This window comes from Hyperolius riggenbachi, chromosome 8 (genome assembly GCF_040937935.1).
Source record: "Hyperolius riggenbachi isolate aHypRig1 chromosome 8, aHypRig1.pri, whole genome shotgun sequence".
Taxonomy (NCBI): Eukaryota; Metazoa; Chordata; class Amphibia; order Anura; family Hyperoliidae; genus Hyperolius; species Hyperolius riggenbachi.
This window is the reverse complement of record NC_090653.1, coordinates 2815286-2839809: the sequence shown is the minus strand read 5'-3', so window position 1 is coordinate 2839809 and position 24524 is coordinate 2815286. Positions and strand designations below refer to the sequence as shown.

Genomic DNA, 24524 nt, shown 5'->3' with positions numbered 1-24524 from the left:
TAATGCTCAGTCGGGATTCTTATCTCAGCTAGATAACAGACACTTTTAGCAGTGAGGATGAAACAGAGGGCAGGGTAGGTGTTTTCTCTAATGTTCCCACTGATATATATGGTAAAATACACAAGGGTGCTTCGTCTCTGGTTCACTTTAACACCTTGTGAATGTGCCAAATCACACACTGCATGCCATACTTCTCACCAGATCTTCCCCACCACTGTACACGGGTGGAGACTGCGCTTTTTAGGAAGGTTGCAATCACGACTCCCACTTGTTTAAAACTGGCCTCTTACAAGGTCCTTCCGATTTATTCCAAGATAAAAATTCTCAATAAAACATACATAAAAAGAGAAAAGACCACATAGCGTAATACTGTATGCAATTTGCCTCTGTGTGCATTAATCAGCTCACTTACGCATCCAGAAGTTTTTCCACATATAACAGACACTATGTGCCAATGCCCATCCGTCTGATGCAGGGTGCGTCTCCACCGTTCCACGCTAGCCCGCTCCGCCGCCTCTCTCGCTCTCAGGGATCCAAATAATGCGCTTTGCTATGACCGGCCGGTCCGTGCGCTTCCTGGATTGTGCGCGACGTCAAATGTTAGCTCTGCCCTACGCGCGTTTCGTCCTCACGCCAGACTCATCAGGGGCTCCGCCTCCTGACGTCTGACGCCATGATACATAGTGCCTCCCTGCTCCTAATTGGAGGATCGATCGAGGGACTGAATGGGCATTGTTTACATCCTCAAACACCTTAAAACTTTAATATATGCCATTTTAAACCTTTCTGCCAGTCCAACCTTAATTATATTAAATTAATTCAGATTAATTTACATTACTAAACTAGACGGTAAGCGGACTGCCGCCCTCTGCTGTCTCTCTTTATATCCAACCATTCTTTATTTTTATTATAGTTACTTCCGAATAGGGCCCCATCTTGTGGTCTATAGTGACATTACAGCCCCCATACATTATGTCAGTGACAATTATCCACTCTGTGCCTAAACTAAACAATTTAACCTTGTTTAAATCTTAAATTAATGTGCAACAATCATCTAAAGATTATGAGCAGACCAATATCTTAGGCCTACCAGTATTAGTGATTTATATTCTCATTTATTGTGCCAATAGCCATGTGCTGTGCTTATTATTAATTGTGCATATTTAAAGCGTATGGTGGGCCCTATCATTATGACCCCCCCTATGGTCAATATTTATAAATCTGGTGAGCATTTAGTGAGAGGGGGTGAGGAAATGAATTGGAAGTGACACCTGGGGAGCACAAGACACGGGTGACGTGGAAGAGGTGGAATATCAATGTGCATAAACCGAACAATATTACCCTATGTGGAGCTTGTTTCTATTACAGGTCAGGAGAGCGCAGCATTACTATTGAAATATAATTTCCAGCGTTGGACTTTGTGCAGCGATCCCAGTGACTTTTAACGAACTAACCTAAGTGTTTCTTATTATCTTATCAGTTGTGAACCTTGGCGCAGTGTTTTTGTACTTTGAATTATGCTGGAATTGGTTCGATTTGGACTGTTTTATTTCCAGGACACTCTTCCAACCTGTAAAGACCCAGCTTCACCCAAACACCATTATTATTATTATTATTTATTGTATTTACAAAGCGGCAACATCATATTACGCAGCGCTGAACATTAGATAAAAGAGTAATATACAAGGTTGGACATTCTAGGAGCTCACAATAAAACAAGACCTGCAAATGAGTAGTTCAGAGTCTTTGGTCAAAATAGAGTCAGTTGTAGTCCGCAAGAGGGACGTCAGACAGTGAGATTGCATAATCAAGCTGGAAACACTGGGGAGGGCCTTGCCAGAGGCTTACAATCTAAAGGGTGGGGGTGGAGACAATAGGTGCATCTGTTGAGAGGGTGCCCAGTAGAAAAATATGTTTAGTTTTTTTACTGAGGCTACACACTTCTCTTAGGGTACATACACACGTGCAACTTAATGCACCACATGTCAGAATTCTAGCGGTTTTAAAAAAGCTGTTATAAGTGTATTATTATTATTATTATTTATTGTATTTATAAAGCGCCAACATATTACGCAGCGCTGCACAATAGATAAATGGGTTAAAATACAGGTAGAACATACGGAAACTCACAACAAAACAAGATCATGCAAGTATATGGTTTAAGCTTTAATGTTCTATGCAAAATTTCAATGTGAACTGTAAAGTTATAGTACTTCTTTAATATTGCTATGTGACTGAGCATATTCCAGGCTGTAAAGCTTAGAAGATTTTAACTTGCAAGCTGGAAGATTGTTGATGTACTGGTTACAAGAAGCCAAAACATTCTTTGTTAATGTCAAGGTTAGACTGCACAGTATGTGTAAGACAGAATGCTGGTTTAAAATTAACATTACTGCAATAATTATAAATGCATATTTTTTAATTATTACACACAGATATTATTAATCTAAATATTAATGATCAATACAGTCCTTCTAAAGAAAGAAATAGTTATTGTTAAACCCTATATAATAGAATCTATTACTCTGAAAGACATTTAAAATCTGTAGTCTCCCCGTGGAAGATGAGAAAGTAAAACATTTATAAGATTGTTTCAACTTGTAAGCTAGACAATTATTGACATGTTTCTTTGCTTGAAGGCCATTACAGCCAGCAAGAAAAGATAAGTTTCCCAGACAGAGAAAGTCAAAATATGAAAGATATAAAAAATAAAACAAGGGTTTTTCCCAATTAGTTAAAGATGATTCCATGATGCCACCTGGCGGTCTTATGAAATCAACATTATTAATACTGTTTGTTATTTGTTATGAAAGGCTGACCTCTGCCGGTTGAAATTAGATATTTATTTCTTCATCAGAAAGACAAATATATGGAAAATGATTTTATATTATTAAGATTTAATATGCAATTATTTCTTATATGATTAATTGTTTTAAGAAGAATTATATAATAAGCTTTATATTTAAATAAGTATATTAGAAGCCCTGTATGTTTTAATAAGCCTTAAATTGCTGAAGGCTCTTACAGATCTGTGTACAGTGTTTTAGGGTCAATCTGACCTGGGGAAGTACCAAGACATTCCAACATAATTAGCAGAGAACACTTTATCAGAAATGCGTCATAAATGACATTGTTTAGTCTCCATGTCTGGGTCAGCCAACAGACAAGATGGCTGTTGACGTCCATTTCTAATTAACCGCGTCAGAAATGACCTGATTAGAATGTGTAAACATTGCAAATGACGTAAATTCCCACAAGATAAGGTAATTAAGAATTTATAAACAATAATATTGTGATTTAGGTATTCAAAACATAGATAGCGTTTGACGCACGAAAGCTTTAGCCAATCAGAGCCTGGGATTCAGGGAAAGTCCAGATTAGGCAGCCATATTGCATCCTGCCCCTATAAAGGTAGGAGCTGAAAGCTCATAGTTTGCAGAAGCCCAACAATCTCCTGAGAAGACACATGAGGCAGAAGCTACCTTCCCACAAGTGGTTCTAGATGCTGAAGAGATGACAGAGAAGGGGTAATATGCTTAATATTCTGGTGATTTACTTTATTAATTTTTCAGCATTAAGTTTTATTAAGATGTTAGCAAGAAGTTTTTTAGAAGCTATTTTTTATGCTATTTCTTTAAGAAGATTACTACAAGTTTTACACAGCTACTAGATACACAGCTATTGATACAGATACAGATACTTTTGATCTTATTCTACATAACACAACTGTTATATTCTTTTTTTAATGTACTTGGAAGATTGATGATCGCTTGGCTCTAAAGCCTTGATGAGATGGAATACTGTTAGAAGGAAACACTGCTTGGAACTGTTCATATTTTCTATATATATATATATGCTGTATGATAAGCAAATACAATTTTTTATATAAAATCATATACTGAATGCTCTGATTCATTTCAAGGTATACTGTCAATCTATAATTACTGTTATAGAGGGTTCAGACCCCACTATGCCGGATTTATATGATAGCAACGCTTTAAGGGCTGGTCCTTTACTGAGTTAGCAATCATGAAAAAGGCAAGAACCGCTCAGGTTTTTGACACACAAACCGCCCAACTTGTTGTGTGCACGACCTGTTTTCACGACCATTACATACATACATACATGCTGATGTAACGATTGCGGGATGATCTCCACGGTCAGTGCACAGCGTGTACGCTGACTCTGAGGAGATCTTTCACAAGCGCTCAGACAGAGGAGCCCAGTAATGGTGGAATACACCTGTGGAGGAACAGAACCAGCTAGCAGGTGGAGCTGTGGAGCACAGAGAGACAAATCCTCTGAACAATCCACAGATGACAGACAGAAATTGCACAAAGCGAATGCAGCGATGAGCAATATATCAACAGGACAGAAACAAGAACAGATCAGATAAATGTCTGTCAAACTGATAGCAGACTTTGAGGAAACAGACATTCATTTACAGAGCATCCGCAGATGCCAGACAGAAATTGCCCAATGCGGTGGCAGCAATGAGCAATATAAAAACAGGACACAACAGACTAAGGATCAATACAAATAGTACAGAATATAACAAGTCAGTATACTTTATTTTTGTGAGAAATACATGTGTTTAGTGCACAGTAAAAGTGGCGAACACCACCAAGGCGGTAAGCCCCAGTGGGAGAAACCCATTGGTGGCAGAGTAGTCAAACAATCAGGAGACGTACACAGTAATACAATAATGAAAATAACAAAGAAGTACTAGTATGTGTATATATTGGCAATGAACCAACATATAATACAAAACTAACAAAATAACAAATCTAACTAAGTGTGAACTTCCCGGGTCCATCCACACACGGAAGTGACTATGGTCTGAGAGCTATCACATAGTATTAGCAATATACTTATAAGAAATAACCTCACCAGTGGCAAGGGCCCACTGGTGAGTGAGAATAGTCAAACAGGTGAGGTAGGCAACAGACAGGCAGATTACAGTACAAAATCAGAAGACAAGATCGTAGTGAGTGTTCAGGCAAAAGGTCGGCAGCAGATCAGATAAGAGAAGTACCAAATCGAGAGACAGAGAGAATAGTCAGGAACAAGCAAAAGGTCAATAACAATCCTCTATAATAAAACCCCTGTGTCCGTGCGCTGTCCCTGTGTAGCGTTGTCCGTGCTGAACGCTACACAGGGATAGCGTGGGACCAGGGAGCCGAGTGTGCGGCGGGTCAGCGGGCGGCCGGGTCTGCGGCGTGTGGCGTCCGCGTGCGGCGGGCGGCGGGCACGCTCTGATACTGCGGCGGAGAGTGGGAGCTGAGTGGAGGGGAGGTTGGAGGAGAGGAGGTGGGAGGGGAGGAGAGGAGGTGGGAGGAGAGAAGAGGGGAGGAGAGAAGAGGGGAGGGGAGGAGAGAAGAGGGGAGGAGAGAAGAGGGGAGGGGAGAAGAGGGGAGGGGAGGGGAGGAGAGAAGAGGGGAGGGATTCCACACAGACCTAGAGCCCGTTTTTAAACGCGCTTAGGCCACCTAGTATACAATAATATTACAAATATATATCTCTAGCTATGTGCAAATAGACCGGGGTCCTGCCGGGTTCAATGCACTGGGATCTAACTAAAGTCTGACCCAAACCTGCAGTCCCAAAAGACTAGCAAGATGTCGGGCGGGGAAGCAGACTCAGGAAGTGACATTTATAGATGAACGCACCAATCAGAGACAAACATGCAGAAGAACAAGGTCACAATCTGCATTCACTTAGCCTGCATCTCCTAAGTTCATGCATACTCATGCAAACAGCATAGCACTTGGATTCAAAATAGCAGACCACACCACAATAGAATGCGAATGAAATGCAAATGGACAACTCATTCATTGTGAATGTCAGAAAATCTCTGCACACAGCAGCCAGCATAGTCTGGCTGCAGTAGTGTCTGAAGACAAAACAGACCCCACAGAGGAGATCATTACAGCTGACCAACTAAACAACCAACTCATTTAATTTCACACCATATCCACATTCAAAACAAGAAGTCGTTCAAACGACTTGTACACATGTGGCCAACCTGCAGGATAGTTGGTCATTTGATCCACCAGTTGGGTTGGGCAAAATGCCTCTTATCAGACAATCGTCTAGTTGTTTTCCGCCCAACCATCCAGCAGACAAGTTTGGATGATAGTTGGGCGTACGAGCCTTTAGCGTGTATAAGAAGGATTTGTTGAGTGGGTTGAGTGAGTTTGGGCCAGTGGGGTGTACCTGGCCTGATAATCATGTCTATATCCTTTACAGTCTTGTTTTAAAACAATATTTTTGTATCTATCTCATCAATTTGTCATTGATATCTGTTAAGCCAATTAATGTATGCTACAGACTTCCTGTTTATAAGTTTAGGGGTTGGGGGGAGGGGAGGGGGGTGTTTCAGGCAACAGTTGTTTTGCCTTGGGCACGAAAATGGCCTGAAACTGCCCTGGTCATGCTCCTAACCTGGAAACCTTCAAACGGTCTCTCCACCGATTCACACAAGCCTAGAATTTGCTATGGGTAGCATTGGAGGTTCCTCATCCACTAACCCCTGTGTCTCCTCCCTCTAATGGATACTCTGTACAGTGCTCCAGAAGATGTTAGAGGTATATAAATAAATTAAAAAATATTAATAATAATAACTTTCACACATCTCCTACCGTATCGCCATATATCACCCTATGAGCCGATAGTTATCACCAACATGGACCTTGTGCTGTTCATCAGGATACAGATCTTTATCTCTGTGAAATGACATCACTATACTATATGATGATGATGAGATAGATTATATATATATATATATATATATATATATATATATATATATATATATATATATATATATATATATATAGTGAAGTTTAGGGGATCGCAGCCAGCAAGCAGTACACAGTTGTATGAAACACAAAGTCCGTTTATTTTGCAGCAGTAATATAGACAGCTTTTCTCCAGCATACATAGAAAATAAATGACAAGCTTACTTCAGCTGTGTAGTCCATACAGCAGTAGTGATAGTCTAGCTTGTTCAAATACAATTCATTTAAAGAGACTCAAGCGAGAATAATGGGCATGTGTGCCCCTGCTAAAATGCTGCTATCCCGCGGATAAACGGGGGTCCCTAACCCCCCAAATCCCCCCCTGCAAAATCTACGACCAACTTGGTCGTAGATTTTGCTGCTGGTGAGGCAGAGCTAATGGCCACAACCCTGCCTCACAGCGCGTCTATCAGCAGCGCATCGCCGCCTCTCCCCCGCCCCTCTGAGTGAAGGAAGACTGAGAGGGGCTGGGGAGAGGCGGAGATACGTGCTGACAGACGCGAGCTCTGCCTCATCAGGAAGTGCTCCCCCGCTGCATGGAGGGGATTTCAGGGGGTAAGGGACCCCCGTTAAGCCGTGGAATAGCGGTGGTTTAGCAGGGGCACACATGCCCCTGCTGACTATGAGGTCTGAAGCGAGATTTATTCTCACTTCAGACTCTCTTTAAAGGATACCCGAAGTGACATGTGACATGATGAGGTAGACATGTGTATGTACAGTGCCTAGCACACAGATAACTAGGCTGTGTTCCTTTTTTTCTTTCTCTGCCTGAAAGAGTTAAATATCAGGTATGTAAGTGGCTGACTCAGTCCTGACTCGGACAGGAAGTGACTACAGTGTGACCTCACGGATAAGAAATTCCCCTTTTTATCTCTTTCTTGCTCTCAGAAGCCATTTTCTGCTAGGTAAAGTGCTTTATAGCTGGAATTTCTTATCAGTGAGGGTCACACTGTAGTCACTTCCTGTCTGAGTCAGGACTGAGTCAGCCACTTACATACCTGATATTTAACTCTTTCAGGCAGAGAAAGGAAAAAAGGAACACAGCATAGTTATTTGTGTGCTAGGCACTGTTCATACATGTGTCTATCTCATCATGTCACATGTCACCTCGGGTATCCTTTAAGGCCGTGTTCACATTTGCGTTTTTGCAAAAAAACGGAACAGATGTCCTGATCCGCTCTGTGCGCATCCGTTTTTCCATCAGTTACTGATCCGGTTGATATCCGGATCCGTTTTTTAAAGAGGTAACAGACTAAACTAACTAAACTAAACACAAATCAAACTAAACACAAATGAAAATCCACAAGCCCCCCCAAACAACACTTGTAGTCACCATACCCTCTTGCCTTTTATTTTTGCGGTTCAGGTCATCAGACTCCTCAACGTAGGACTTGTCTATCTTCTGCCGCAGTGTTCTGCACAGCCTGATATTGCTGTGGTCTTGGTGCCCCTTGTCCCACAAGGCAGGTAGCTGCTGCACCTGTAGAATCAGGTCCTCAGCTGTGTAGGGCCTCACCTCTTCCTCCGACATGCTGCCAAATATCTCCAGCCACAAGTCACTGCTGCTCCACTCCTCAAACGCTGGGCCCATGTGTTACCATCCAAAATGGCCGCTATGACCATAGAAAACGCATAGGAAGTGGGTAGAACGTCCAGATTTTATAGCCAGTGTGTTTTGTCCTTTCCGTTTCTCATTGGTTTCAGCTGTGCGGATGGTGCAGTCAGGATCCGGTCCGGGTGCGGCGGCCGGAGCCTCCATACGTGAAAAATAGAGCAAGTTGGAAAAGTGTCCGTATCCGGTCCGCGTGGAACGGACGAGTATGTACGCATCCATAGACTATCATTAGATTGCCAAACGTCCGTTCCGTTTGTACAGTATACATTCCAATCCTGACTGCTAACGCAAATGTGAACCGGGCCTAAGCCAAAGCCATACACACAACAGTCCCAAAGTATGGTTTGGCTCTCTCAGCAATGTCTCCCAAACACAGTTGTCAGGAGCTCAGCAGCACACATGCTCCTCCACATCAACTCCACCCTGACTGCATGTCAGCTTCCCTTCAGCTTTACATAAAACCAGGTGTGCAGCGAGGTGAAATGGGAAGGCCCACCCTTCCTTCCCTCCCATTCCGGAAGTCCGGTCCTGGAAAAAACAACAAAGGCAACAAAGTGGCTTGCTGCCAAACAATACCCGGACTACCTTTCCAGGTGCACATCTCGTTTTTAAAGCAGTATTGTCACCATAAAAATCAAATTTCAACAGCAACTGGTCTAAGGGCTCGATTCAGTAAACCGTGCTAAGTGTTAGCACGCCTGTGAAAAGCCCTATATCAGACCTAAAGTTAGTTTAGGCATGATAAATTCACATCTAAAGACTTTGGGCGTGATAACTAGGGTGCTAACTAGGTTAGCACCCTTTACTAAATTCACATCGCGCGCAAAGTCCCGTGCGCAAAACTTTGCGCGCGTACCGCGAAAACAGCGCACCCGATGCGCCTATAAGGTCACATTGGGTGCGACCTTAACGTCGCACCATGTGACGTTAAAGTCGCACCCAATGCGACCTTATAGGCGCATCATGTGCACCGTTTTTGTCGCACCGCGATGCGACATTTCGCGCACACTATGCTGTGCGCACGCAAAGCTTTCAGTGTGGGACTTTACGCGCGATGTGAATTTAGTAAACGGTGCTAACCCAGTTAGCACCCTAGTTACCATGCCCAAAGTCTTTAGGTGTGCTAACTGGGTTAGCACCTTTTACTGAATCAAGCCCTAAGTGTATTAAGTGATAAAGATGCTAATCCTGCATTCAAAACTTTTTCTGCTGTTATGGTTTGGAGTTATCACATACTTTAGAAGCACTGGCCCTAGTGCCAAACAGTGCCAAAGAGTTGAATGCTGGGAGTTCTTTTGATTGCTGGGAGTTCTTTTTATCTATAATGTATTCCTCCTCTTCCATTCATTTCCCTGCCTAGCTGATCACTTGTGTTTACAAGCAAGGCTGAGGTGACTCAGTGATTGGATGTGTAAATAAAAAAAAGACTCTGGGAGGAGGGCAGCTAATGAATACACAATGAACAAGAGAAGGGAGGGGGAAAACAAGAGTCAGGGAGGATATGATGTCAGCATTAGCTTGGCAAGATGGCCACTAGTGATGGGCGAACATTTCCCGAAAACTTACTTTTCGGGTTCGGGTGACGTCATTGAGCGCGGCTGCCCCCTCCCGCCACCAGGGGGTGCCGGTCCTCCCAAGAGCCGGCCGGCCCCTCCACAAGCCCCCCCGCGCCATGATACAGCGGGCACGGTCTGCCGCACGACTTACTTATAGTGTAGTACGCTAGGTGTTTCTTAGTTACCTGCGTGCGTTTTTTTTTTATATGCCGAATACGGGAACGCCACACACACACACACACACAGTTGCAATCTTACACTGTAGCGAAGCAAAACCACTAAAAGTCGTTCCGAACGATACTGTTAGCCACTCTGCTGTCGAGCTACTCGCACTGGCGGTTTCGTACGTTGGGTCAGCTGCGCGCTTTAGGCCAACGTATGACAAACGCCCCCACACACAATGCAATTACAATCTCATACGGTAGGGTTGCTCAAACGTACAATTAGGCATGGATTTATACACAGTTGCACTTCAGTCTCTTCTAGGCTATGAGTGTTAGTTTAGTACAGCAGAAGTCAACTTATTTAAATAACAATTTAATATTCCAGAAAAAAACATGGAACAATGCAGAACTTAATATATACAAAAGATGTACAAAAACAAAGTAAAAAAAGTTACAAGATTAAAGTTACAAAAATACACACAAGGCTATTTGCTTACCAATAACAGGGATCAAGATAGACGAATCTTGGACTTGGGCTCTGTGGACGGACACCGTTCTGATTGGATCAGGAGCCAACTTAGCTTAGACCGGGAGTCCGGCTCCAGCTACCGTCAGGAGTAGACTGATTTTAGGTATCTGCCCCCTGCTTTTTCTGCTGGAATACCTGCCTTGAGGCTGCAAGCCTGTTTCGATGGGGGGAACTAGTTTTAATTACATCCCCAGACATAATTTGATTCTCAGAGATCTAACATCCACATTTGAAAAGTGTATTATAGCACACACACAACAAAAGACTTTCTTAACATCCAATTTCCCCAGGTTAAAGGTGACGATTTATTAAGGCTTTCACATTGCAGCAGGATGTCATGTGTAAAGTCCTGGCTCAGGCTGTGTGACCTGCTTCAAAGCATAATGCAGCCAGTCCAGGTGACAATTGCTCCCAAACACAATACACCTCTGAGACATTATTCAGACAACAGGGTCTGACCGCCTGTATAGGCTTCACAGCAACTGTCTGATTAAGGGTTTCCTAATTAGAAGCAGACAATGATAGAGGTAATTTACATTTTATACGGAATTCCAGGAAGCTAGTTGCCAGCCTTCAAAGCCAGACTGGCTAACAGACAATCCCATATGATACAGTCAGAAAAATGAAAGAAATATGTTCCTGTATTCCTTACATTATAAGCACCCCAGTATATCACCACATACTGACCCCCCCTCCCCCCGGCATCCACAGTGACCCCTCCCCCCTGGCATCCACAGTGACCCCCCTCCCCCCGGCATCCATAGTGATCCCCTCGGCATCCACAGTGACCCCTCCCCCCTGGCATCCACAGTGACCCCCCTCCCCCCGGCATCCATAGTGATCCCCTCGGCATCCACAGTGACCCCTCCCCCGACACCCACAGTGACACCCCCCGGCACCCACAGTGACCCCTCCCCCGGCACCCACAGTGACACCCCCCCCGGCACCCACAGTGACCCCCCGGCATCCACAGTGACCCCTCCCCCTGCACCCACTGTGACACCCCCCCCCTGGCACCCACAGTGACCTCCCTCCCCCCGGCATCCACAATGACCCCCCCCCAGCATCCACAGTGACCCCCCTCCCCCCGGCATCCACAATGACCCCTCTCCAGCATCCACAGTGACCCCCCTCCCCCCGGCATCCATAGTGATCCCCCTTCTCGGCATCCACAGTGACCCCTCAGACTGCAGCACACAGAGACAGAAGGAAGCTCTGTCATTTTATTACTTTCTAGTTACTGCTGGATATAGTGCTTATTTATTTCCATCATTTCCTATCATCTGTGAGGCCCCTGACACACTGCACCGCTCCACGGCATCCCTGCCCCACCCCCCAGCAGGGGCCATGCTAGCGTACAGAGACTGGTACAGATCACGTGATGTGACGCCATGTGCCAGGAGTAAAAAAATTACCACAATCCCGCAGCACAGTCTGCAGCGTGTTACCGCGTGTTCCCTGCCTACAGCACGGATTATGCAGTAATGGGTGACGCAGTAACTGTGCAGGGCGGGACCATGGTGAGACATGCCCCTTATGTGTAGACTGACAGGAAGCCCTGCCCCACCCTGCTACACCACCAATCACTGCTGAGAACTGGAGAATTGCTGTTTCCATACATCTGGCCTCAGTGTGCAGAGCAGGCTGGGTTTCCTAATAATGAAGCCCAGCACAGCCTGCAGGCCACAAGGCACTGTTTATGGCTGCAAACAGGGCCAGTTCTAGCTACTCTTGGGTCCCAGGGCAAAAGTAACCCGGGCCCCCCCAACCCCGGCGGGCAGGACAAAAGAACCGGCGGGCAGGACAAAAGAAGAAACGAGTGGAAAATAAGAAAGCGCTCGATTACACGGTAGAAAATGTACCATGTATGCCCAGCATAATACACACCTTGTTTGACGGACATTCATCTGCAGATCAGACAATCATCTGCAGATCCAAAGATCCATCCTGGTTGATCTGATCTGCAGATGATTGTCCGTTAAACAAGGTGTGTATGGGATCTGCAGATATAGACTATGAATGTATTTTGTAGGTACTGATCTTTTGCAGGAACTGATCTTTTGCAGATACTGATCTTTTGTGTCTGTACAGCATCTGTGTGTGCAGCATCTTGCAAAGATTTCTATCTGATGGTGAGTTCAGCTCCATAGAATAGACTGTGTAGAGTATGGCTCTCATACTACATGAAGGGTGGTAAGATTGGTCTGTGATCTTTGATTTTCCAAAGACTTTTATCTGATGTGTGTACCCACCTTTATTCCTCTTGCTTCAAGGTTGAGGCACGTACTCTATTAGATAGACAGAAGATGTGGCGTATGCTACGACGCGGGTCGGCTAGTAGGTAGTAAGGTACATGTGCCTTCAGTGTAGGTAGGTAGGTAGGTAGGTAAAGGGACCTTCAGTATAGGTAGCAGGGTATAGGGCCTTAAGTATAGGTAGGTATGTAGGTAGGTAGGTATAGGGGCCTTTAGGTAGGTAGGTAGGTAAAGGGACCTTCAGTATAGGTAGCAGGGTATAGGGCCTTAAGTATAGGTAAGTATGTAGGTAGGCAGGTATAGGTGCCTTTAGGTAGGTAGGTACGTATAGGGGGCCTGTAGGTAGGTAGGTAGGTATTGAGGCCTGTAGGTAGGTATAGTGGCCTGTAGGTAGGTATAGGGGCCTTTAGGTAGGTAGGTAGGTATAGGGGCCTTTAGGTAGGTAGGTAGGTACGTATAGGGGGCCTTTAGGTAGTTATAGGGGGCCTTTAGGTAGGTGGGTATAGCGGCCTGTAGGTAGGTAGGTAGGTAGGTATAGCAGCCTGTAGGTAGGTAAGGATAGTGGCCGGTAGGTAGGTAGGTAGGTAGGTATAGTGGCCTGTAGGTAGGTAGGTAGGTATAGCAGCCTGTAGGTAGGTAGGTAGGTATAGCAGCCTGTAGGTAGGTAAGGATAGTGGCCGGTAGGTAGGTAGGTAGGTATAGTGGCCTGTAGGTAGGTATAGTTGCCTGTAGGTAGGTATAGTGTCCGGTAGGTAGGTATAGGTGCCTTTAGGTAGGTAGGTATGTATAGGGGGCCTGTAGGTAGGTAGGTATTGAGGCCTGTAGGTAGGTATAGTGGCCTGTAGGTAGGTATAGGGGCCATTAGGTAGGTAGGTAGGTATAGGGGCCTTTAGGTAGGTAGGTATAGGGGCCTTTAGGTAGGTATAGGGGCCTTTAGGTAGGTATAGGGGCCTTTAGGTAGGCAGGTAGGTGCGTATAGGGGGCCTTTAGGTAGGTATAGGGGCCTGTAGGTAGGTAGGTATAGCGGCCTGTAGGTAGGTAGGGATAGTGTTAGGTCGGTAGGTAGGTAGGTAGGTAGGTAGATAGAACCCCCCTCCCCCGCCAACCCCCCCACGGCCCCCTCCGTCCCCCGTGCCTCCTCCGCTCACCCCTGCTAATCTACTCACCTTTCCCGTGGAGCGCAGAGCGGCAGACCTCTTCGTTACTTCCCTGTTCCCTCTAGTGGCCGGACCGGCTCTTACTAATGACGTCATTGTAAGAGCCGGTCACTAGGGGGAACCAGGAAGTCAGCGAGAGGTCTGCCGCTCTGCGCTCCGCTATGGATAGGTGAGTGGATGCGGGCAGGGGGGGCGAGCGGAGGAGGCGCGGGGAGGTCGGAGGAGGTCAGAGGAGGACGAGTGCGAGCGGCGGATGCGCGGCGATGCGGCGTCGGGATTCGGCGGATTCGTATAGTGGAAAATGGCGTCGGGATTCGAATCCACGAATCTTGAATATTTCCTAATATTCGAGGGATTCGTGGATTCGTCGTCCCACCCCTAATAATTTATTTTATTCATGCTATTTGTAGTGAAGTATTTTAAGGATTAAATATATTATTGTTTATATGTGTTTAGGGTGTTTGTGCGGTGGGGATGGTTAGGTTTAGGCATTACCAGGGGGTCTAGGGGTTAGGGATAGGTACAGGGAGGGTTAGGTATAGTTACAGTATAATATACTCCACCAGGGGGTGGTTAGGGTTAGGCACCACCAGGGGGGGGTTAGGGTTAGGCACTAGAGTTGGGCCGAACCTCCGATTTTAGGTTCGCGAACCGGGTTCGCGAACTTTCGCGGAACGTTCGGTTCGCGTTAAAGTTTGCGAACCGCAATAGACTTCAATGGGGATGCGAACTTTGAAAAAAAAAAATAATTATGCTGGCCACAAAAGTGATGGAAAAGATGTTTCAAGGGGTCTAACACCTGGAGGGGGGCATGGCGGAGTGGGATACACGCCAAATGTCCCCGGGAAAAATCTGGATTTGACGCAAAGCAGCGTTTTAAGGGCAGAAATCACATTGAATGCTAAATGACAGGCCTAAAGTGCTTTAAAACATCTTGCATGTGTATACATCAATCAGGTAGTGTAATTAAGGTACTGCTTCACACTGACACACCAAACTCACTGTGTAACGCACCGCAAACAGTTGTTTGTGTAGTGACGGCTTTGGCGGGTTCACTGAACAGGAATACAGTGGCGAGTTCACAGAACAGGTATGCAGTGGCGGGTTCACAGAACAGGTATGCAGTGGCAGGTTCACTGAACAGAACAGGTATGCAGTGGCGGGTTCACTGAACAGTACAGGTATACAGTGGCGGGTTCACTGAACACAACAGGTATGCAGTGGCGGGTTCACTGAACAGAACAGGTATACAGTAGCGGGTTCACTGAACACAACAGGTATGCAGTGGCGTGTTCACTAAACAGGTATACAGTGGCGGGTCCACTGAACAGAACAGGTATACAGTGGCGGGTTCACAGAACAGGTATACAGTGGCGGGTCCACTGAACAGAACAGGTATACAGTGGCGGGTTCACAGAACAGGTATGCAGTGGCAGGATCACTGAACAGGTATGCAGTGGCAGGATCACTGAACAGGTATGCAGTGGCAGGATCACTGAACAGGTATGCAGTGGCAGGATCACAGTACAGGTATGCAGTGGGCTGAGGGCTCACTGAACAGAACAGGTATGCAGTGGCAGGATCACTGAACAGGTATGCAGTGGCAGGATCACAGTACAGGTATGCAGTGGGCTGAGGGCTCACTGAACAGAACAGGTATGCAGTGGCAGGATCACTGAACAGGTATGCAGTGGCAGGATCACAGTACAGGTATGCAGTGGGCTGAGGGCTCACTGAACAGAACAGGTATGCAGCCAGGAAGAAGTTAAGCCTAACTAATCTTTCCCTATATGAGAGACTGCAGCAGCTCGCCCTACTCTCACTAATGCAGGCACACGAGTGGCCGTAATGGCCGCCGCTGCCTGCCTTATATAAGGGGGGGTGGGGCTCCAGGGGCTAGTGTAGCCTAATTGGCTACACTGGGCCTGCTGACTGTGATGTAGAGGGTCAAAGTTGACCCTCAGGTGCATTATGGGGCGAACCGAACTTCTTCCGCAAAACGTTCGCGTGCGGTACCCGCACGCGAACCACCTACGTTCGCGCGAACCACGTTCGCCGGCGAACCGTTCGGCCCAACTCTATTAGGCACCACCAGGGGGGTGGTTAGGGTTAGGCACTACCAGGGGGGTGGTTAGGGTTAGGCACCACCAGGGGAGATTTAGGGTTAGGCACCACCAGGGGGGTGGTTAGGGTTAGGTACCACCAGGGGAGATTTAGGGTTAGGCACCACCAGGGGGTGTTTAGGGTTAGGCACCACCAGGGGAGATTTAGGGTTAGGCACCACCAGGGGAGTGGTTAGGGTTAGGCACCACCAGGGGGGTGGTTAGTGTTAGGCACCACCAGGGGGGTGATTAGGGTTAGGCACCACCAGGGGGTGGTTAGGGTTAGGCAACACCAGGGGGTGGTTAGTGTTAGGCACCACCAGGGGGGTGATTAGGGTTAGGCACCACCAGGGGGTGGTTAGGGTTAGGCACCACCAGGGGGTGGTTAGGGTTAGGCACCACCAGGGGGTGGTTAGTGTTAGGCACCACCAGGGGGGTGATTAGGGTTAGGCACCACCAGGGGGTGGTTAGGGTTAGGCACCACCAGGGGGGTGGTTAGTGTTAGGCACCACCAGGGGGGTGATTAGGGTTAGGCACCACCAGGGGAGATTTAGGGTTAGGCACCACCAGGGGGGTGGTTAGGGTTAGGTACCACCAGGGGGGTGGTTAGGGTTAGGCACCACCAGGGGGGTGGTTAGGGTTAGGCATCACCAGGGGGTGGTTAGGTTTAGGCACCACGAGGGGGGTGGTTAGGTTTAGGCACCACCAGGGGGTGGTTAGGTTTAGGCACCACCAGGGGGGTGGTTAGGGTTAGGCACCACCAGGGGGGTTTAAGGGTTAGGGTTAGGTACAGGGAAAGTTCTGTGTGAGAGGAGGGTTAGGTATAGTTACAGTACAATATACACCACCAGGGGGTCTTAGGGTTAGGCACCACCAGGGGGTCTTAGGGTTAGGCACCACCAGGAGGGTCTTAGGTTTAGGCACCACCAGGGGGGTCTTAGGGTAAGGCACCACCAGGGGGGTCTTAGGTTTAGGCACCACCAGGGGGGTCTTAGGGTTAGGCACCACCAGGTGGGTCTTAGGGTTAGGCACCACCAGGGGGGTCTTATGGTTAGGCACCACCAGGGGGGTCTTAGGTTTAGGCACCACCAGGGGGGTCTTAGGTTTAGGCACCACCAGGGGGGTCTTAGGTTTAGGCACCACCAGTAGGGGTCTTAGGTTTAGGCACCACCAGGGGAGTATTAGGTTTAGGCACCACCAGGGGAGTATTAGGTTTAGGCACCACCAGGGGGGTCTAGGGGTTAGGGATAGGTACAGGGAGGGTTAGGTATACTTACAGTGCAATATACACCACCAGGGGGGTGGTTAGGTTTAGGCACCACCAGGGGGGTCTTAGGGTTAGGCACCACCAGGGGGGTCTTAGGTTTAGGCACCACCAGGGGGGTCTTAGGGTTAGGCACCACCAGGGGGTCTAGGGGTTAGGGATAGGTACAGGGAGGGTTAGGTATACTTACAGTGCAATATACACCACCAGGGGGTGGTTAGGTTTAGGCACCACCAGGGGGGTGGTTAGGGTTAGGCACCACCAGGGGGGTTTAAGGGTTAGGGTTAGGTACAGGGAAAGTTCTGTGTGAGAGGAGGGTTAGGTATAGTTACAGTACAATATACACCACCAGGGGGTCTTAGGGTTAGGCACCACCAGGGGGTCTTAGGGTTAGGCACCACCAGGAGGGTCTTAGGTTTAGGCACCACCAGGGGGGTCTTAGGGTAAGGCACCACCAGGGGGGTCTTAGGTTTAGGCACCACCAGGGGGGTCTTAGGGTTAGGCACCACCAGGGGGGTCTTATGGTTAGGCACCACCAGGGGGGTCTTAGGTTTAGGCACCACCAGGGGGGTCTTAGGTTTAGGCACCACCAGGGGGGTCTTAGGTTTAGGCACCACCAGTAGGGGTCTTAGGTTTAGGCACCACCAGGGGAGTATTAGGTTTAGGCACCACCAGGGGAGTATTAGGTTTAGGCACCACCAGGGGAGTCTCAGGGGAGTCTTAGGTTTAGGCACCACCAGGGGGGTCTAGGGGTTAGGGATAGGTACAGGGAGGGTTAGGTATACTTACAGTGCAATATATAGGTTTAGGCACCACCAGGGGGGTCTTAGGGTTAGGCACCACCAGGGGGGTCTTAGGTTTAGGTACCACCAGGGGGGTCTTAGGGTTAGGCAGCACCAGGGGGTCTAGGGGTTAGGGATAGGTACAGGGAGGGTTAGGTATACTTACAGTGCAATATACACCACCAGGGGGTGGTTAGGTTTAGGCACCACCAGGGGGGTCTTAGGGTTAGGCACCACCAGGGGGTCTTAGGTTTAGGCACCACCAGGGGGGTCTTAGGGTTAGGCACCACCAGGGGAGTATTAGGTTTAGGCACCACCAGGGGAGTATTAGGTTTAGGCACCACCAGGGGAGTATTAGGTTTAGGCACCACCAGGGGGGTCTTAGGTTTAGGCACCACCAGGGGGGTCTAGGGGTTAGGGATAGGTACAGGGAGGGTTAGGTATACTTACAGTGCAATATACACCACCAGGGGGGTGGTTAGGTTTAGGCACCACCAGGGGGGTCTTAGGGTTAGGCACCACCAGGGGGGTCTTAGGTTTAGGCACCACCAGGGGAGTATTAGGGTTAGGCACCACCAGGGGAGTATTAGGTTTAGGCACCACCAGGGGAGTATTAGGTTTAGGCACCACCAGGGGAGTATTAGGTTTAGGCACCACCAGGGGGGTCTAGGGGTTAGGGATAGGTACAGGGAGGGTTAGGTATACTTACAGTGCAATATACACCACCAGGGGGGTGGTTAGGTTTAGGCACCACCAGGGGGGTCTTAGGGTTAGGCACCACCAGGGGGGTCTTAGGTTTAGGCACCACCAGGGGAGTATTAGGTTTAGGCACCACCAGGGGAGTATTAGGTTTAGGCACCACCAGGGGGGGTCTTAGGTTTAGGCACCACCAGGGGAGTATTAGGTTTAGGCACCACCAGGGGAGTATTAGGTTTAGGCACCACCAGGGGCTGGTTAGGGTTAGGCACCACCAGGGCGTGGTTAGGGTTAGGCACCACCAGGGGGGTCTAGGGGTTAGGGATAGGTACAGGGAGGGTTAGGTATACTTACAGTGCAATATACACCACCAGGGGGGTGGTAAGGTTTAGGCACCACCAGGGGGGTCTTAGGTTTAGGCACCACCAGGGGGGTCTTAGGTTTAGGCACCACCAGGGGGGTCTTAGGGTTAGGCACCACCAGGGGGTCTAGGGGTTAGGGATAGGTACAGGGAGGGATCTGTGTGAGACTAAGGTAAGGTATAGTTACAGTACAATATATGTAATATATACAATTTATTACATTATGTGTATTAACACAAAGTGGGGGGTCTAGGTGTTAGGGATAGGGATAAGGAGAGATATGTGTGACCCTAAAGTGAGGTATAATTGCAGTAAAATATCTGTAAAATCTACCATTGTATTACTATGCTTAGTACAAGTGTAAATATCGTTTTTGTTATAGACGCTATTTGACAAACGTCATTTCAGAATTTGTTTGTTGTTATAGACGGTATTTTGCCATTTCATTTCCGTTTATTTAACCTATTTAGCACTACATTTTCGTTTACAACCTCTTAAACTAAAAATATGGTTTTACATTAAAACGTACAATTTCGGCTATACCTCACACCCTTTTTTCCAGGCGCCCTTTTTTGATAGACGCGTGTGTATCTCCCACTGCCTTCGCAACACTGCGGGGGGGGGAAGGGGGGGGGAGAAATGAGAGGGAGATCTGGCCGACAGCTGCAGCCGGGGGAGTATGAGGGAGTATCTGGCCGGCAGCCATTGAGGCAAAGGGGAACACGTGGGGGCCCCTACAGATGCGGGGGCAGTTGCCCCCTTTGCCTCTATGGAAGCGCCGGCCCTGACTCTGAATACAGGGGGCCAGAAGCCAGCAGTGCTGGGAGAGGGTTGTGACCCTCCTGTGTAAGTCAGTCTGCAGTGCTGTGTTATCTCATTGCAAAACTACAGCTGATAAATAAGGCTATGCAAATATGATAGAGTGTAAAATATCCCAGTCACCCCACCCCTACCTTACCCTAGTTGGACTCCACAAATATAACACATGCATGAATTATGCTTGCTGTTTACGATAAAGGCAAAATAAATACCGAGAGCCCAATATAGTGTAGTATGCAAAACAAGGGGTTGGAAATGAAAAGTATATAATGTATATACTCACAAACGTGGGTTACCTCCTAGGTAACCACTGTATAGGCAGGTGAGGAGATTAGACCTGTCCTCACTCAGGATTAAAAGTCGCTCTCTGTAGATAAGGAAATTAGGGGCAACACCCCTCCACCAGAGGTGGATATTGATAATGTAAGAGTGAACAGAGGCGCCAGCAGGATAAAAGGTTCTAAAAGGCTTAAAATCCCTCAGGAGGTGGTGGTGGACTCGCCTTCCCGAAGCAGACAAGATAGCGTCAGTTTTATGACAACAGGTTTATTAATATACTCCAAAACAAACAGTGCAACGCGTTTCACGGGTGTTCCCGCTTCCTCAGGCAATAAACAGGCGCTATTTGTGACCTTGAGACTATACTGTGTACTCCTATCTGTTTATTGCCTGAAGAAGCGGGAACATACCCGTGAAACGCGTTGCACTGTTTGTTTTGGAGTATATTAATAAACCTGTTGTCATAAAACTGACGGTATCTTGTCTGCTTCGGGGAGACGAGTCCACCACCTCCTCCTGAGGGATTTTAAGCCTTTTAGAACCTTTTATCCTGCTGGCGCCTCTGTTCACCCTTACATTATGCTTGCTGTAAATTTCCTGTCTTCTTCTTCTTTTCAGAGTTACAGAATATAAAAAGAAATTATAATTTGTTTATATCCATTTCTCCATTTCCAGGCTGCTCACCAATAGAGGAAATAGAGATAAAATTTGTGACACTTAGAGGCTTATTAAAATGAACTTATTACAAGGTGACAGAATACCCAGATCACTCATGGTGACCGGCAACATTGTATTTATATATAAGGTGACAATAAATGAGGATTTAAAGAGACACTGTAACCTCAAAAAGTTCCCCTGGGGTGTACTCACCTCGGGAGGGGGAAGCCTCAGGGTCCCAATGAGGCTTCCCACGCCGTCCTCTGTCCCACGGGTGTCTTGCTGCAGCCCTCCGAATAGCGGCGCGACAAATCCGACAGCCTGTTCAATATTTACCTTTGCAGGCTCCACCGAGGGCGCTGTTGAGGCTTTCGGCTCCGAAGTAGACGGAAATACCCAATCTGTCGGGCCCTCTCTACTGCGCAGGCGCTGTGACGGCTCTCGGCTCTGAAGTAGATGGAAATACCCAATCTCGGTCGGGTCCACTCTACTGCGTAGGCGCCGGAGACTGGCGCCTGCGCAGTAGAGCAGACCCAGCAGCGATTGGGTATTTCCACCTATTTCTGAGCCAAGAGCCGCCACAGTGCCTGCGCAGGAGTCGGGAAGGTAAATATTTAGATCGCCGCTGTTCGGAGGGCTGCAGCGAGACCCCCGAGGGACGGAGGACAGCGTGGGAAGCCTCATTGGGGCCCTGAGGCTTCCCCCTCCCGAGGTGAGTACCCCCCAGGGGAACTTTTTGAGGTTACAGATTTTCTTTAAAGGACTTACGAGGCCAAAATCTGCCCCCAAAACGTAAAAAAAGTTAACTACCTGCATGACTTTGTAAGGCACGGAGGACGCCGTCCGCACCCTCCGTGCCGTTCCGCCTGGTCCCCTCTGCTCAATAGCCCCCCGAAAGGCTGCGACCCCACGGTCCGGGTCGGTACCTGCAGCCTGCATAAAGATGGCCGCCGGAGCTGGCCACAGCTGCGCAGTCCGCATAGCCGCTACTGTGGCTGCGCAGCTCTAGGGCCAACCCTCCGATCCATGCTGCCTGTTACGTGGATTGGGGGGTTGGCCCTAGAGCTGCGCAGCCACAGTAGCGGCTATGCGGACTGCGCAGCTGTGGCCAGCTCCGGCGGCCATCTTTATGCAGGCTGCAGATACCGACCCGGACCGTGGGGTCGCAGCCTTTCGGGGGGCTATTGAGCAGAGGGGACCAGGCGGAACGGCACGGAGGGCGCGGACGGCGTCCTCCTTGCCTTACAAAGTCATGCAGGTAGTTAACTTTTTTTTAAGTTTTGGGGCAGATTTTGGCCTTGTAAGTCCTTTAAGGATATAAATGTTCAGGACAGAAACCAGGAATTGTCCCTGGAAATCACAGACAGCTAGTAATTACTGGCAGGACAATCAGCCAATCACAATCCTCTCCCTGTGATGTCACCAGTGGGCGGAGTTCTCACACCCTCTGCCTCCCCCCCAGATATCTTTATACAACCATCCCATACACATAACGCAGCATGGAGGGGCTCAGTGAAGGTGGCAGTGAAGGTGTGGAGGTGTCTGATGGGGTCACACAGGGCATAAAAGGAGATCTGCCCGGCCTCATAATCCAGATCTATCCTGACTCTATCACTGCCGATCCCATCAGGTATCCGGATCACTTTCCTGTCATGTGTCACTGCGTACTGATTACCCAAATCCTTGCACAAACCCCAGGACTTATTATTACATCCAATCAGTGACTGATCTCCCCTCCTGTCCATACTGGGGTAACACATTCCAACTCTCCAGCTGTCTGATCCCCCAACATCCACTTCCCAGTAATGTCGCCCTGAGGAGAAACTCCAACTGCTCAACACCTGATAATAATGCTGAAATCTCTCTGGTGCTGCTGGGCGCTTTTGCCACCATGGTGACCTGGATGCAGTTTTCCTGTCATCTGATATATGTAGATAATTACCAGCTGTGGTTACATTCAGTAATATGTCTGCATACACTGGCAGCTCTGATGTTTGTTGTGCAGCCCCAATATGTGTCCCCCCAGCCTGGCGCTGTGTGTGTTGTGCGGTGGGGGAGGGGTGGGGGCGTGGCCTGGATAGTTTAGCAGTGACGGGACCTTTGTCCTTTGTACTGGAATGTGGATAGGTCTGTGTGTGTTGTGCGGTGGGGGAGGGTTGGGGGCGTGGCCTGGATAGTGGGGGCGTGGCCTGTGTGTCTGTATGTTTCTGCACAATTACCCCAGACATGATCTCAGCTAGTCCTGTGTGTAATGTGTGTGAGATGCCGGCCACATCCAGATCCCCTCCATCATGGAGCTGCTTATCATGTCTGTCCTCTGTGTCACACAAGTCACCTGTCTCTGATTCCTGTAAGACAGTCAGTGGATCAGTCATGTTACACAGCTCCTCAATGTGACGCATCTTCCTGGACAGCTCCTCCTTCTTTATCTCCAGCTGCCTGATGATGTCATCATAGGCTTGTACCTGCCTTGTGATGTCACTCAGGACTCTCTCCTCCAGCTCCTCCAGCCGTCTCCTGAGGTCTCTAAACAGGGCAGTGACTCTCTCTGCTTCACCAGCTGCTTTTCTCCTGTGTTCCTCCAGACTCTGGACTCTTTTCTCAGCCTCCTCTGTCTCTGCCATCAGTGCCTGCAGATCACTTCTCAGCTTCCCCTTCTTCTTCTCAGAGGCCTCCTGTAGTGTCTCCACCTGGTGTCCCCGATGTTCTCCATCCAGCCTGCAGGACACACAGACACATGAGGCATCCTCAGTGCAGTAATACTCCAGGATCTTCTTATGGACAGAGCATTTCCTCTTCCTCAGGTCAGTGGTGGGAGGCAGTAAAGTGTGTCCTCCTGACCTGTCATGTTTCCTCAGGTGATGGTCACACAAGGAGGTCTCACACTGCAGACAGGATTTAGTAGCAGGAACAGGAAAGTCACAGTAATTACAGAAGACCCCGGTCTGCTCCTGATCTGTCTCTGTAGCATGAAAAGCCTCACAGATATTATGTAGCCTTGTGCTCCTCACCAGCTCAGGCCTCTTGCTGTAATTCCGCTGACATTCAGGACATTTATGTTCCGTTAGATCATCCCGGAGATCCCAGGTCCGTGTGATGCAGCCCCGGCAGAAACTGTGGCCACACGGCAAGGTCACAGGATCTCTATAGATCTCCATGCAGATGCAGCAGCGGAGCTCAGCAGTCACTCCAGCAGACGCCATTGTCACACCTGGAACCTGATGAGCAAAGGTGAAGGTATCCCTAATCACATGACAAGCAAGGTGCAGCTTATCAACATTTGTCAATGATTAACTTTGCCACTGTATGACACACTTAGACACACATAGATTATACTGTACAGCATTATATAGCATAGGCTGACCAGGCGTCCTCTTTTGCCCGGACAGGTCCACTTTTTCCGACCTGTCCAGGCCGTCCTCCCGGGTTTTTGAAATGTCTGGGTGAAGAGAGTCGAACACAGAGCGAGCCGAGCTGCAGAAGAGCC

The 24524-nt window shown here is 48.2% G+C and overlaps 1 protein-coding gene across 1 annotated transcript in view; it reads right to left on the bottom strand.

The window, feature by feature from the left end:
* The window catches only part of LOC137528425 (E3 ubiquitin/ISG15 ligase TRIM25-like), a 37418-nt gene extending 13178 nt beyond the window's left edge, over nucleotides 1–24240 (bottom strand). Inside the window, exon 1 of the mRNA XM_068249713.1 lies at nucleotides 23136–24240. Within this exon, the coding sequence (XP_068105814.1) occupies nucleotides 23136–24240 (1105 nt within the window). The remainder of the gene's footprint in view (nucleotides 1–23135) is intronic.
* Between the last annotated feature and the right edge of the window lie 284 nt (nucleotides 24241–24524).